Source organism: Eptatretus burgeri, chromosome 3 (assembly GCF_056783735.1).
Source record: "Eptatretus burgeri isolate ZD-2024b chromosome 3, Ebu_testis_v1, whole genome shotgun sequence".
NCBI classification, from domain to species: domain Eukaryota; kingdom Metazoa; phylum Chordata; class Myxini; order Myxiniformes; family Myxinidae; genus Eptatretus; species Eptatretus burgeri.
In genome coordinates, this window is record NC_140963.1 from 53,364,311 (window position 1) to 53,377,412 (window position 13,102).

General features: G+C 41.3%; 1 protein-coding gene and 1 long non-coding RNA gene across 9 annotated transcripts in view; one reads left to right on the forward strand and one right to left on the reverse strand.

Moving 5' to 3' along the window:
- The window catches only part of CEP290 (centrosomal protein 290), a 252,833-nt gene that overhangs the window by 101,486 nt on the left and 138,245 nt on the right, over nt 1-13,102 (reverse strand). For all 8 annotated transcript variants that reach the window (XM_085873380.1, XM_085873374.1, XM_085873377.1 and 5 more), the window contains exons 8-9: nt 2,488-2,640; nt 2,185-2,367 (exon numbers count right to left, since the gene is read on the reverse strand). In XM_085873380.1, coding sequence (XP_085729506.1) covers nt 2,185-2,367; nt 2,488-2,640 — 336 coding nt within the window. The remainder of the gene's footprint in view (nt 1-2,184; nt 2,368-2,487; nt 2,641-13,102) is intronic.
- LOC147029895 (uncharacterized) lies at nt 7,708-11,775 on the forward strand. Its single transcript, XR_015056122.1, has 2 exons — nt 7,708-8,441; nt 8,580-11,775. It is a non-coding gene; the product is annotated as an uncharacterized LOC147029895 (long non-coding RNA).

Consider the following 13,102-nt stretch of genomic DNA (forward strand, 5'->3'; position numbering starts at 1 on the left):
CTATTGGTTCAAAACTATGGTTGAACTCCGTATAGATTTCAAGGTGAATAGACAGCAAAGCTATTGGTTTACAAGGTTATCAAAATGTTGTTCTCGGTCAATACAAAGGAGCCAATTACAGATTTAAACTGGAAGGGCACTTGGCAGAGCGCATACCTCCACCAACGCCTGATCCACGAGAACATATCGGGCCCAATACATTTTTGAAATATCATGCTGTATATCGTTTTTGGCCTGATCTCTCAATCGCGAAGAATCACTTTGAAAATTAAATAATTCTCGAATCTGGATTCGGATCTTCACCAAAATCAAATAAATTTGTCACACACACACACACACACACACACACACACACACACACACACACACACACACACACACACACACACACACACACACACACATACACACCACCAAGTTTCAACCGAATCCGTCCATAACTTTTTGAGATATCGTGCTATATATCGGTTTAGCCCTATCTCTTAATGGTGAAGCATCACTTTAAAAATGATCAGATCCAGATTCAGATCTTCACCAAAATTGAATCAATTCTGTTATATACCCAATGTGTCAACCAAGTTTCGTCCGAATCAGTCAACTTTTTGAGATATCCTGCTCTCCATTGTTTTTGGCCCAATCTCTCAATGGTGAAGAAGAATCACTTGAAAAATTCTCGTAGCCGGATCCAGATCTGGATCTTCACCCAGATTTAATCAGTTCATCCTTGTCACACACCCAACTTGCCTACAAAATTTCATCCGAATCTGTCCACAACTTTTTGAGATATCCTACACACAGACAAACAGACAAACAAGAAAAAGATGTCATGCAGAGCATGACAATTACAAACTCCATCCCCCTCTCCAAAGGTTGCCATGGATACATCAAATTGTCCATTTCATTAAGATTAAAATTGACAATCTTAATCAAAGCTCAGGTCAATCAGATGAAAATGATTATTTTTCAGATAGAAATTTGATGATTTTAGAAGTTTGATCTCGAGTTGACTTTTGACGTCTGACCTCAAAAACAGTTTGTTTCCTAATTCAGTACTGCAATATGCAAATCTTGTTCAAATTTCAAATCAATCACATGAAAAATGACGATTTTAGAAATTTGACCTCAAGATGACCTTTGACTTCAAAATCAATAGGCTTCTCAGTTAAGACTACCTCTACAACTTGGTAAAGTTTCATGATGATTGGTTTAGAATTGTGACCTATGGGCGATTGACAGACAAACAAATAAACCAATGTCACCGCAGGGTGACCTGCATCTTGCCAAAACGTGACCACGTGTGACTTCTTTAAGGTCACACTGAGGTGAACAGAGCTGCTATCCACCAGGAGCGACTCCTTGAGGAATATCTGCCTACGAGAGATTCCGATGAGAATCGTTCTACAGAGTAACCATGAAAAATATGCTTTTGCCTCATAACGTCACCAAATGACGTCATAATGTCTCAAGCTTGACATATCTAGAAAGCACTCATCGAGGTGTTCAATTTGAGGTACTTCACGATATGGTTCCTAAAACTTGAAAATTTGACCTTGGGGTCAAATATGTTTGACCTCAGGCGTTAACCATGAAGGTCAAGGCCAATCGCCACCAAAAATTAATCAACTGAGCGCCAGACCATGAACTATATTCCCATGAAGTTTGAAGACGATCCGATCAAAATTACTCAAAAAATAAGGGTTTCGTCGACTCCCCTGATTTGCGACAAAGTGACCTTGACATTTGACCTTGACCTTCAAAATTTTGTGCACTGAAAGGGACCTCTATAGGCCTCTGATATGCGAAGTTACAAAAATTTCCAATGATAACTGTGCTCTGCAGAATTTTTTATATGTGATTACAGACAAACAAACAAACAAAAAACAAACAAACAAAAAAAAAAACATACAAGCTGACTAACATATCTTGCAAAAACTTCGTTTTGGCAAGATAACAAAGACAGAATAACAAAATTGACTGACCAATATATTTAAAAAATCTTCAATTTTGCAAGTAACAAACAGACAGAGAGGGGTGAAAACATAACCTCATTCACCTTCGGTGGTGGAGCTAACAAAACCAAAAATGAACCCTTGGACCTGAAAGAAATTTAACTTAAAATGCAAAATATTTTATGTAATGTGATGTGATTAAAATACAAAGGAAGTACAGTACTAGGCTAGGAACCTGTAACTGAAGCTCTTCCTTGTCCTTGCGGAGCTCATCAGCGAGCAGATCACTCTGCACGACCACGGCCTTCATCTTGGCATACTCATCACTGGCACGTTCCATTTCATGTGATGCTTGCTCCAGCTTTTGTTGAAGCTCTGTTCCCTGTTTCTCGAGTCGCTCATTTGTCTCTGTCAAGACCTATGAGAGAAAGCGAAGACTCAGTGATTGTACTGCGACATTTCCAAAACGAAAGTGGCCCTATACCTCACAATTGCATGGTGAAAGCACAATGGAGGCACCAATTAAAGCAACACTTGCCTGCATTTCATCCAGGTATTGCATCACATCCCGGTTGAGACGAGAAACCTGCGACTTGTACATGGAGTCGTCATTGTGATGCCATTTCTGACGCTCATGATGGCTATCCATCTGCCGCTGGTAGTCTAGAATGTCCTGCCGAAGGCTTTCATTCTGAAAGTACATACATTCAAAAAAAAGTTTAATAACAACTGGAATGATGGGTGGGGTCACACAGCAGTTACACCAACACCGCATGATCTTCATTTTGCACACAACCTCCATCACCTCCATGAGAGGTTAACAAACTCACAGACATGACAATCTTACCATATGAATGAAATCATAGGTTGGAATCAAGTCATTGCATTTTTGATAATACATCAACTACTTATGGTGCAAAGCAGTAGTCGAGTGTCATGTGGGATTTTAAAAGTTACAAGTTCAAACCATATTACAAAACTACCATATTGGTTTTCCTCCCATCATTCATTACCTCTGCTACCGAAGGTGGACGGAGGTCTCAGTGGTGAGAAAAAATGTGTGAACTCTTTAGAATTATGTATTTCTGCATAAATTGGACCGAAAATGTAATCAGATTTTCATCTGAGTCCTAATAATAGATAAAGACAACCGAATTAAACAAATAGCACAAAAAAAATCTACTTTTTCATTTATTTATCAAGCAAAATGATCTAACATTCAATTTCTTTGTCAAAAAGAATGTGAACCTCCAGGTTAATCAGCTCAATTAAGGGGGTAATTACAGTCAGGTGTTTCGATCAATGGAATGACAATCAGGAGTGAGTTTGGGTGGCCCTGTCCTACATGAAAAACATAAACTTTGTTCATCACCATCAGAGTCTAGTGTTCACCACACAGGTTGCGGAAGCGTGTCATGCCTGATCAAAAGAGATTTCTGAGGACCTTAGAAAAAGGGTTGTCGATGCTCATCAGTCTGGAAAGGGTTACAAAACATTTCTAAAGATGTTGGGCTCCACCAATCCACTGTCAGGCAGATGGTGTACAGATGGAGAAAATTCAACATCATTGTTACTTCCCAGGAGCAGTCGTCCAACGAAAATCACTCCAAGAGCAAGGCGTGCAATAATCCAGGTCACAAAGAACCCCAGGGTAATGTCAAAGGATCTGAAAGCCTCTATTGCAGTGGCTGTCAGTGTTCATCAGTCCACCATCAGGAAAACACTGAACAAGAATGGTGTGCATGGGAGGATAGCAAGGAGGAAATTACTGCTCTCCAAGAAAAACATTGCCATCGATCTCAAGTTTGCCAAAGACCACCTGGATGATCCAGAAGGCTATTGGAAGAATGTTCTGTGGACAGATGAGTCGAAAGTGGAACATTTGGGATTAAATGAGAAACGGTATGTTTGGTGAAAACGAAACACTGCATTCCAACATAAGAACCTCATCCCAAGTGAAGCATGGTGCAGGGAGTATCATGGGTTGGGGCTGCTTTGCTGCCTCAGGACTCAGATGGCTTGCTATCATTGATGGAACCATTAATTCTGGGTTGTACCAGCAAATTCTACAGGAGGATGTCAGGGGATTCGTCCATGAGCTGAAGCTCAACAGAAAGTGTGTCGTGCGGCAAGACAATAATTCTAAACACACAAGTAAATCTACAAATAAGCATAATTAAAACTAGAAGGGCACTCTGTAGAGGGCATACCTCCACCACGTAATGCCTGATCCACGAGAACATATCGGGCCCAACACATTTTTGAAATATCATGCTGTACAGTATTATATCGTTTTTGGCCCTGTCTCTCAATGGTGAAGAATCACTTTAAAAAATAAATAATTCTCGTATCCAGATCAAGATTTGGATCTTCACCAAAATCGGATCAATTCGTCTGTCACACACCCAACCTGTCCACCAAGTTTCATCGGAATCCATCCACAATTTTTTGAGATATCGTGCTATATATCGTTTTTGGCCCTATCTCTCATAGTGTGTGTGTGTGTGTGTGTGTGTGTGTGTGTGTGTGTGTGTGTGTGTGTGTGTGTGTGTGTGTGTGTGTGTGTGTGTGTGTGTGTGTGTGTGTGTGTGTGTGTGTGTGTGCGTGTGTGTGCGCGCGCGCGCGCGCGCATATAATCATATTATATAAAAGACTAACCGTCTTAATAAATTAAATTATTTCACTAAAATAATTAATTCAATGTTATTATATCAAATGCAATGAAATAGGAACTTGTTTTCACGAAAACCAACCAAACTTAAATAAAAGGTGACAATGGAGTGTAAAGACATTCTCACAAGACATGATCAAACAATCGGTCAAATATCCTGTTTGACATGATAGAAAAAAACCTCAGTACATTCCACAAAATCATCCATTACTGAACAAATTCTTGCAAATCTAAGTAGATGAGATGAAGAGACATTGTAACCCATTTTAATTGGTACATTGCCACCTGGAAAGATGTACAAGACTACAGGGAACCTGAAATCATCAACTTTATGATATATACTTATACTCAAGTCATTCTGTCCAACTCTAACCAAACACATCCAGAAATGCAGCAACTGCACAATCATTAGCACTCCTGTTTACAATCAGGCTATCTGGATAAATCTTGTGAAGCTGCTTATCAAAGAAAATTATAGTTAACCACACAAATATCATCCAGAAAACGACATGTATGACATGGTTTTTTTGCTAATTCTAATTTTTTCTCCTTCATCAGTTTCTGCATGAATGAAAATTCACAGAAAATAAGAAAAATGTCTGCTAGTCGGGGGCTGTAATTGACACCCACGGGAATACCCTTAACCTGTTAAAACATTATCCTACAAAAAGACACAAAAGCATAAAATTAAATAAAATTAACAGCATCCTGAAACTTCTGCTTATCAAAACAATAAAAACTTGAGTATTTCTTTTTAGAAAAGAATGCTCTATCAAACCTGACACATAAAAACTTATTAAAATAGTTAAAAACCTTGTCAATCACTTTGAAGAGTGAATCCCTTGTTATGATGATATGCTAGGTGGTCATATTTTGGACCATTAGCTGTGTGTTAATCAGCTGTCGGGATTCTAACCTTGCTTGTAATTGTGTATTATTCAAACCTTGCTTTAAAATGTTGCTTTAAATGTATCATGCTGTTTTCACTATGTCTTTGATAACCCTTTATGGCTCTGCAGCTGCACAACAGCATGTCCTTGGGGAAACTGTGTATGCTGATATCCCACACATTCCTGTTCTTAGTCATCACCAGAGTTTCGCTTTTGCTATCAGCAGGTGCCAGTGTAGGGGTGTAGGAGTCTTAGAAAGTTATTAGTTTGCAAGATGAACTGTTGGGTTGCGAATCTGAGGATTGACTGATCCAACTTCCCTGAGGGCCCCTAGGGAGGGGGGAAAGAAGCCCACTGCCGCATTTATTTCTTTATTTCTTTATCCCTTAGCACACACTTATAGTCCACACCCAGTTTTGCTTTTGTGTGATTATATATACAACTGTTTTGAAGTAAGAATCTCAATGTGGTCCGGGGGCACCTGACTGAAGGGCCTTTGGGCTGCATTCCGCATGCGTAGTGCCATCTTCTGAAATAAATCGTATCATTCGAAAACCCTCATTCGACTCTGTCATTACTCGGCCGAGTGAAGAGTCATAACAATTGGCGACGAGGATGCGATGCGACTGATGCTGGCGGTGTGGACGGCGGGACTCCACTTGGTGTACAGCGATCACAAGGGTTCAGCTAAAGGTACGTGGAAATTGCACGTATAGGGCACCTAAGACAGGGAGCCCTAGTTAGGTGAAAACTGTACACTTGGTGGGCAGTGCCCCGCTGGACGCAGCTCCAGGATCTGCTCGGATCAAGAACTGTAACGGTAAAACATATGAGGTGATTCGAATGCGGTTTGTTTGAAGGGCACAAAGAGGGCTGGCAGGCCGTATGTTAGAACCGGTAAGGGTCGAGGATAAAGGTATCCGTGTGAAATAAGGAGGAAACAGGTTGGAATCCTGTACCAAGAGAGGGAAGGTTAGAGGCCTTCATTGGGTTTGAGGCTATTAGGCGGCGGGTCGAAAGGGATCTCGGTCCCGGTGTAAAAGGAGAAACGATTTACAGCTATTAGGCGGCTGATTGAAAGGGATTTCGGTCCCGACGTAAAAGGAGAAACGATTTACAGCTATTAGGCGGTTGGTAAGATAAGAACAAAAAGATGGGGAATAACTCTGCAAAGAACATAGAGTTACCCAAAGGAACAACACTTAAAGTTATCGGTGAAAGTGGAAAACACTGGAGAGCGTTTGCAGCGTGGCTAACGGAGTCACAAAGTGAGACAGGACGTAAGCGATTAGATTCAGAGGGAATCTTGAACCAACGGGAAAAGAACACAAGGTTAATGAGCCAGGAGAAGGGCTGTTTGTAGAAGTTACCTGTTTGGATGTATTTGTGAATACAATGTGGTGGGGAAGGTTGAGTTTTGTGTTAGACGTAAGTTGAGTGTTCCAACCTGGAACTTGTATGTGTGGAACAACTTGTATGTTTGTATGGAGATAATGATGGGTCGTCATCGTCAATGTGAAGACTTTGGACGAGGTGAATTGCGCACACCAAATCTGGAGGAAGGACCATGATGACCGATTCTGCACGTGTTGTTAATTCAGTGATGGGAAAATGTCATTGAGAGAGTGTGTGTGTGTGTGTGTGTGTGTGTGTGTGTGTGTGTGTGTGTGTGTGTGTGTGTGTGTGTGTGTGTGTGTGTGTGTGTGTGTGTGTGTGTGTGTGAACTGGATGGGGAATTGAATAATTAAAACCACTTCAGCAGACAGTTTGTCAAATGGGGATGTCAAATGGACCAACGTTCGGGTTTTCTCATGGTCCGATAAACTCTGTATGCTGTTTTGGCTTTGAACACTGTACGTGATAAATGGATGGTCTCCACGGAGCATCATTTTGATTTTTAAATTCAAATTCAGTTCTGTTTCCACTTTGCATGTTTCGAAAGGCTGATCGACGTTACGGGTTCGTTTTAACGTCAGTTTCAATTCTGGTTTCATTGTTGGGGTCATTAAGCATGTTTTATACTTGATTTTCGTAAATCTGGGAAAAAAACTTATTTTATGCGCTTTTGCGTGTCACGTCACGTGCCATACGATTTAACAGGCGCGCGAAAGCACGAAATCGTCCCGTCGAAGGACAGCTTATCGTGAGGGTTTACGAAATGGATTAGCACATTTTACAAGATGGGGAGGCGCTTCTTAGGATTCTGTAAAAATTCCGATTTAAAACGAACGTATTTGAGATGTCGTCAAATATTTGTTCCGTGAGTTTGATCGTAAAAACCAACGCGCTGATAAGACGTATTGCTCATGTGAGTGCGTGATGACGTAATCACGCATGGGCCCAGCGCGCTTTGTCAAACTTGAAAGTGCAATTAACACCCTGCTGTGAATGTGCCTGCTTGTCGGAGCAATGTACAAGAATTTCTCGAGGCGGCTGATTTTGAATATGGTGGACAAACTAGATTTTAAAGAGATAGCTTTGTGGTAAAATTAATTAATAAGGACATTGACGTTTCAAAGGATCGCTCGATTTTGTGTTTCGAGGCGAGTGCACGCGCTATCGGAACATGGAAGCGACAATGCTTTGAAACAAGGCTGTAATATATATATATATATGTTTGTTCCGGTTGTTGTTGTTGTTGTTGTTGTTGTTGTTGTTGTTGTTGTTGTTGTTGTTGTTGTTGATTGGGCTTCGTGACCGGAAGAGGAAAAGAGAAAAAAAAAAAAAAAGAGACGCGGAAGAGGCGCAGGACCGAGGGATTTAGGATGGATGGTGTTGTGGTAATGAAGTGCCGTACTGTGATTAGCGGCAACGGAGATTGGGCGGATGTGGCAGCACTGTGTATGGGGGTCGGTGGCTGGTGATGACTCGGTGGCTGGTGATGACTCGTATGCCGCGTGCTCCGTGGAGGGTCGTGCTGGAACAGTAATGGTATGTAGTATACTGTATTAGGAATGGTGTACTCTGAGGAATGTAATTGGGATTAGAGTATGGAGTTTGCCTTCAGTATTATGTGTACAAGTTATTGTATTTTGTTATTCTTACCTATGTATATTTATGTTGTTGCAGATATGCGTATGGGTTTTGTGAGAATAAAGCCGATCAAAAAGGTTTATTGTTGATTACTACAACAGATGGAAAGGAGGATTTAAATGCTTTGAACAAGGAACGGATTTTATTTAAAGTGGGTTTATCTTTTAGCCGCGTCTCGCGTAGTAAACGCCGGCTCTAAGAGTTCCGCGTTGTTCTTATTCTTCTTCTGGTGAAGACAAAACCTTTAGGACGTGGCTCTTGGACACATTTGTCCTAGTTTACATGTCAGACATCCAAGAACAAGGACGTTTGGTAGGCTACGCACTTATGAGGATAGCGGTGTTTTTGGGAAAAATTACGGGCGGGGCTCGTGCTGTTTGAACACGCAGCCATCGTGGGCCTTGACGAGGGAGCGTTTCGATTCTCTGCCTGTCGGGGTCGAGATGTTTGTCTGGAAGCGGACAGAAAAGCATGTCTGTTGTCTTTATATGAGCCTCTATCTGTCAGGATAAATTCATTGGATTTGGGAAGCATAAGCGGAATTAAAGGGATGTAGAGGAACGGTTGCTTAGCAACGACATCGATCTGGAAGGAATGGAATTGGCTTTGCACTGCACTCACTGTTGACTACGATGAAACAGGGCAGGATTATGAATACGTGGCCAAAGCACATAGAGATTACACCGTCAAACGCTCTCTGATGACAACCAACCGATGGATCGGGAAGGAAGGAGCGGCGGTGGAGGTGAAACAAGCCGCCAGAGAGCGCGAACTAATGAAGCACAGAGAAGGACTAACACCGTACATCTCAATGGCAGTTAGTAACGGACATAGTGCAGGGGAGTTAGGAAGAATGGTGAACAGATTGAGATGCGCCCCAGAACCACAAGATGGGGCAACGAACACCAGAACACTTTACTGGCCGTCAGACAAGGGAGATGGATGGAAGGTATGCTTGCCTGATCAAAATCCACAGTAGTGTACAGTAAGGTCTCTGGCCTTCACGTCCACTCACCACGCACCCAGAGCAACTTCCAGTCCTGCAAGCTCTAGTCATGGTGGGAGCCTCGTACGGAGGTATCATTTAAAAATAATCTTTTACACAAATACTTGTCATTATGTTGCAGTTGACTGCAGTGTTCAGTGCAGTGGCATGCTGTAAACCTTGTAGTAACGGAGACAGTGACAGAACCTTTGACGACACAATATGCAACTCCTGGTACTGACACTACTCCTTTGTGGGGGGACCTATCACTAGGCAACACACTCAAGCCAAAGAAACCGTATACACCTCCGTGGCAAAGGGGGACGTCAGAAAATGCAGAAAAGACAGAAGTGGCTTGGCAGAACAAAACGCAAGACAAAAACCCAGTGGGGGCACTTTGCACAAATAGGATTCATATGGGGTCAACACGCATCTCTAATTACCCAAGTTCCATGGGCCCCGAAAGAACCCTTTTGGAGTACAGTTGTGAAATCTTGTGAAAATACAGTAACCTCCCAGAGAAGAACACATTTCACTTATAGGTGTTTTCACCTATAAGGCTTGAAGCTCTCACGAGCGATCGAGTGGAACGCAAGGAGGGTTACGCAGGGTGGAGATCTATATTTCATGACTGGGGAGACTGGTTACTGTGCCTGGTAGGGGCAGCAATCCTAATCATCATGGGAATCATTTTTGGAGTATTTCTGATCAAACGTCTCATTTCCATTTGTCTAAAGAAATGCTGTGAAGCCTCACCCCTCACCCAGGCCATCATAATAATTAACAGCGAACTCATGGAGGAAGACCCCGAGGACCTCTGTATGGGGCCACAACCAGACCCGACCCCCACCCAGACCCGGCCCCCACCAGCTGAGGAGCCAACAAGGTGTTCTGGCGGAGGGCGCCCTGGGGAAGACTCTTCCAGGTATTACTGATTACTCAACGAACTTTCAAGTGAAAAGGTAAGCCAAACATGGACTCATACATCTCACTACACACGAAGATACAGGAAGTTGTAACAAGAAAGAAAGGAAATCTACAAGTAAAATGCTGATGGAGGTTTATGATAGATGTGGCAGTGTTTTGACTAGCATATGCATAATCGTGGAAAATGGACAATACCAGATAGTGAAGGAATGTATGGAAAATACTTGTATGACCCTTATATGTAAATATGCATCTCATGAGACTCTTTTGTCTTCTAGCGCAAGTTGAGAAAGGAGCTTACACCATGCCTTGAGCGCTCACAGTGCTGCTCACCCATTAATACATTTGCATATTGTAAATATTATTGTTGTAATTAGTGTTGAGTATAATTGCCTAAATAATAATGTTGCTGTTAATATTGTATAGACTTGTAGTGCCTTTAATATTGTGTGGACTTAACATCAAATTTGTATATGACAACTTAATGGGAGACTTGTGGCAGTGGGCAAGATAAAAGGCAACAGAAGCTAACCTGAACCACCGGCAGTTGGGGACTTCTCATTTGGGGAATGTTGATGGCTATCCACGGCATTTGCAAATCCCGTTTGGCAGGCACGGGGCCTAGGGGTAGCTGCTACAGGAACCAAATAGGGGTCCACTCGGTTGGTGAGTATCAGGTGTGGCTGGGTATGGTCAAAATATGACCAAGGAGGGAAACTGTTATGATGATATGCTAGGTGGTCATATTTTGGACCATTAGCTGTGTGTTAATCAGCTGTCGGGATTCTAACCTTGCTTGTAATTGTGTATTATTCAAACCTTGCTTTAAAATGTTGCTTTAAATGTATCATGCTGTTTTCACTATGTCTTTGATAACCCTTTATGGCTCTGCAGCTGCACAACAGCATGTCCTTGGGGAAACTGTGTATGCTGATATCCCACACATTCCTGTTCTTAGTCATCACCAGAGTTTCGCTTTTGCTATCAGCAGGTGCCAGTGTAGGGGTGTAGGAGTCTTAGAAAGTTATTAGTTTGCAAGATGAACTGTTGGGTTGCGAATCTGAGGATTGACTGATCCAACTTCCCTGAGGGCCCCTAGGGAGGGGGGAAAGAAGCCCACTGCCGCATTTATTTCTTTATTTCTTTATCCCTTAGCACACACTTATAGTCCACACCCAGTTTTGCTTTTGTGTGATTATATATACAACTGTTTTGAAGTAAGAATCTCAATGTGGTCCGGGGGCACCTGACTGAAGGGCCTTTGGGCTGCATTCCGCATGCGTAGTGCCATCTTCTGAAATAAATCGTATCATTCGAAAACCCTCATTCGACTCTGTCATTACTCGGCCGAGTGAAGAGTCATAACATCCCTCACCAATACGAAATACAAACTTGTACGTATTTGAAGTTGAAAAATCAAAAACTTCAACTAACTTGATATTGAGGCATCTAATTCTATCGAAGAATTCTGAAGAATAATTAATGTTCCAGAAAGTGTCAATACCAGAATTCTTCTCAATTGATAAACAATATTTCCTGAACTGTTCTCTAACAACTTGTTAGCCTGAGTTTACTATAAATGATAACTGTTTGGTGGGACACTGCCTGGCACCCGCTATACTGTAAACATATTTTTGTACGGGTCTTATGAAGCTTAGGGATCCAAAAAATCTGAGGGATACAAAGATTTACCTCTTTACATGCAATACTGAAATTAGTAACTAAAACTTCCTGATGCTCAGAGGTAATATCTTGGAATGACTGATGACAAGGAACATATGTATTATTCCCTCTTCTGATGAATGTAACCGTGTCAATGCATAACTCTCTTAATAAAACCTCCACATAAAACTTTTTACAAACCACAACAAAATTATTTGCAGCCTTATCTACTGGAACTATTACAGAGCTATCATAGAGATCCTGAATGTCTTTACGAACACTCTGCTTCTTAAACACTGATTTAGACTGACCCAGTGAAAGCAAGCCCTAACTACTAAAAAAACTTAATCTTATTATCTAGAACTTCCAAAACTCTGTTAAACCATGCATTAAAACTGTTTCCAGATAACAAAATGTGCACCAAGTTTAAATTAACAAAATTAGAGACAGAATCCATAACTGAAGATCAAATGCAGCTCCAAGGTTGAGTTACTAGTTTCCCTATATTTAACTCCCATTTTCATCAGATTAGTCTGGATGCAGAACTGGAATTTTACCCTAGGTGTGTTTTGGAGTACATGCACAATTTTATTGCAGATTCTGGTAACAGACTATACTAAACTCAAATCCGGGTGATGCCACTTTGTCACGCTTGAGCAATTTTTTTTAGAAGCAAAATTCAAAATGGCTGCCATCAAAACCGTTTTTTTGGCCGTAACGCGGCCAAAAATCGAGATATGAACCCATTTCAGTGGCAAACCCCATGTTTTGGGGGTCAAGGATTACACTCATATGTTTAACTAAACCATACAACTCATAATAATAGTCTATATTGCAATTTTTCTATTTAGATATAATATTTTGACTGAAAAAATATCGACCGAACTATTTTCAGCCGTAACTATGCCCAAAATCTCTATGAACCCGATTTAAGTGGTAAACAGTATATTGTATTGTATTGTAACAGTATATTATATTGTATTGT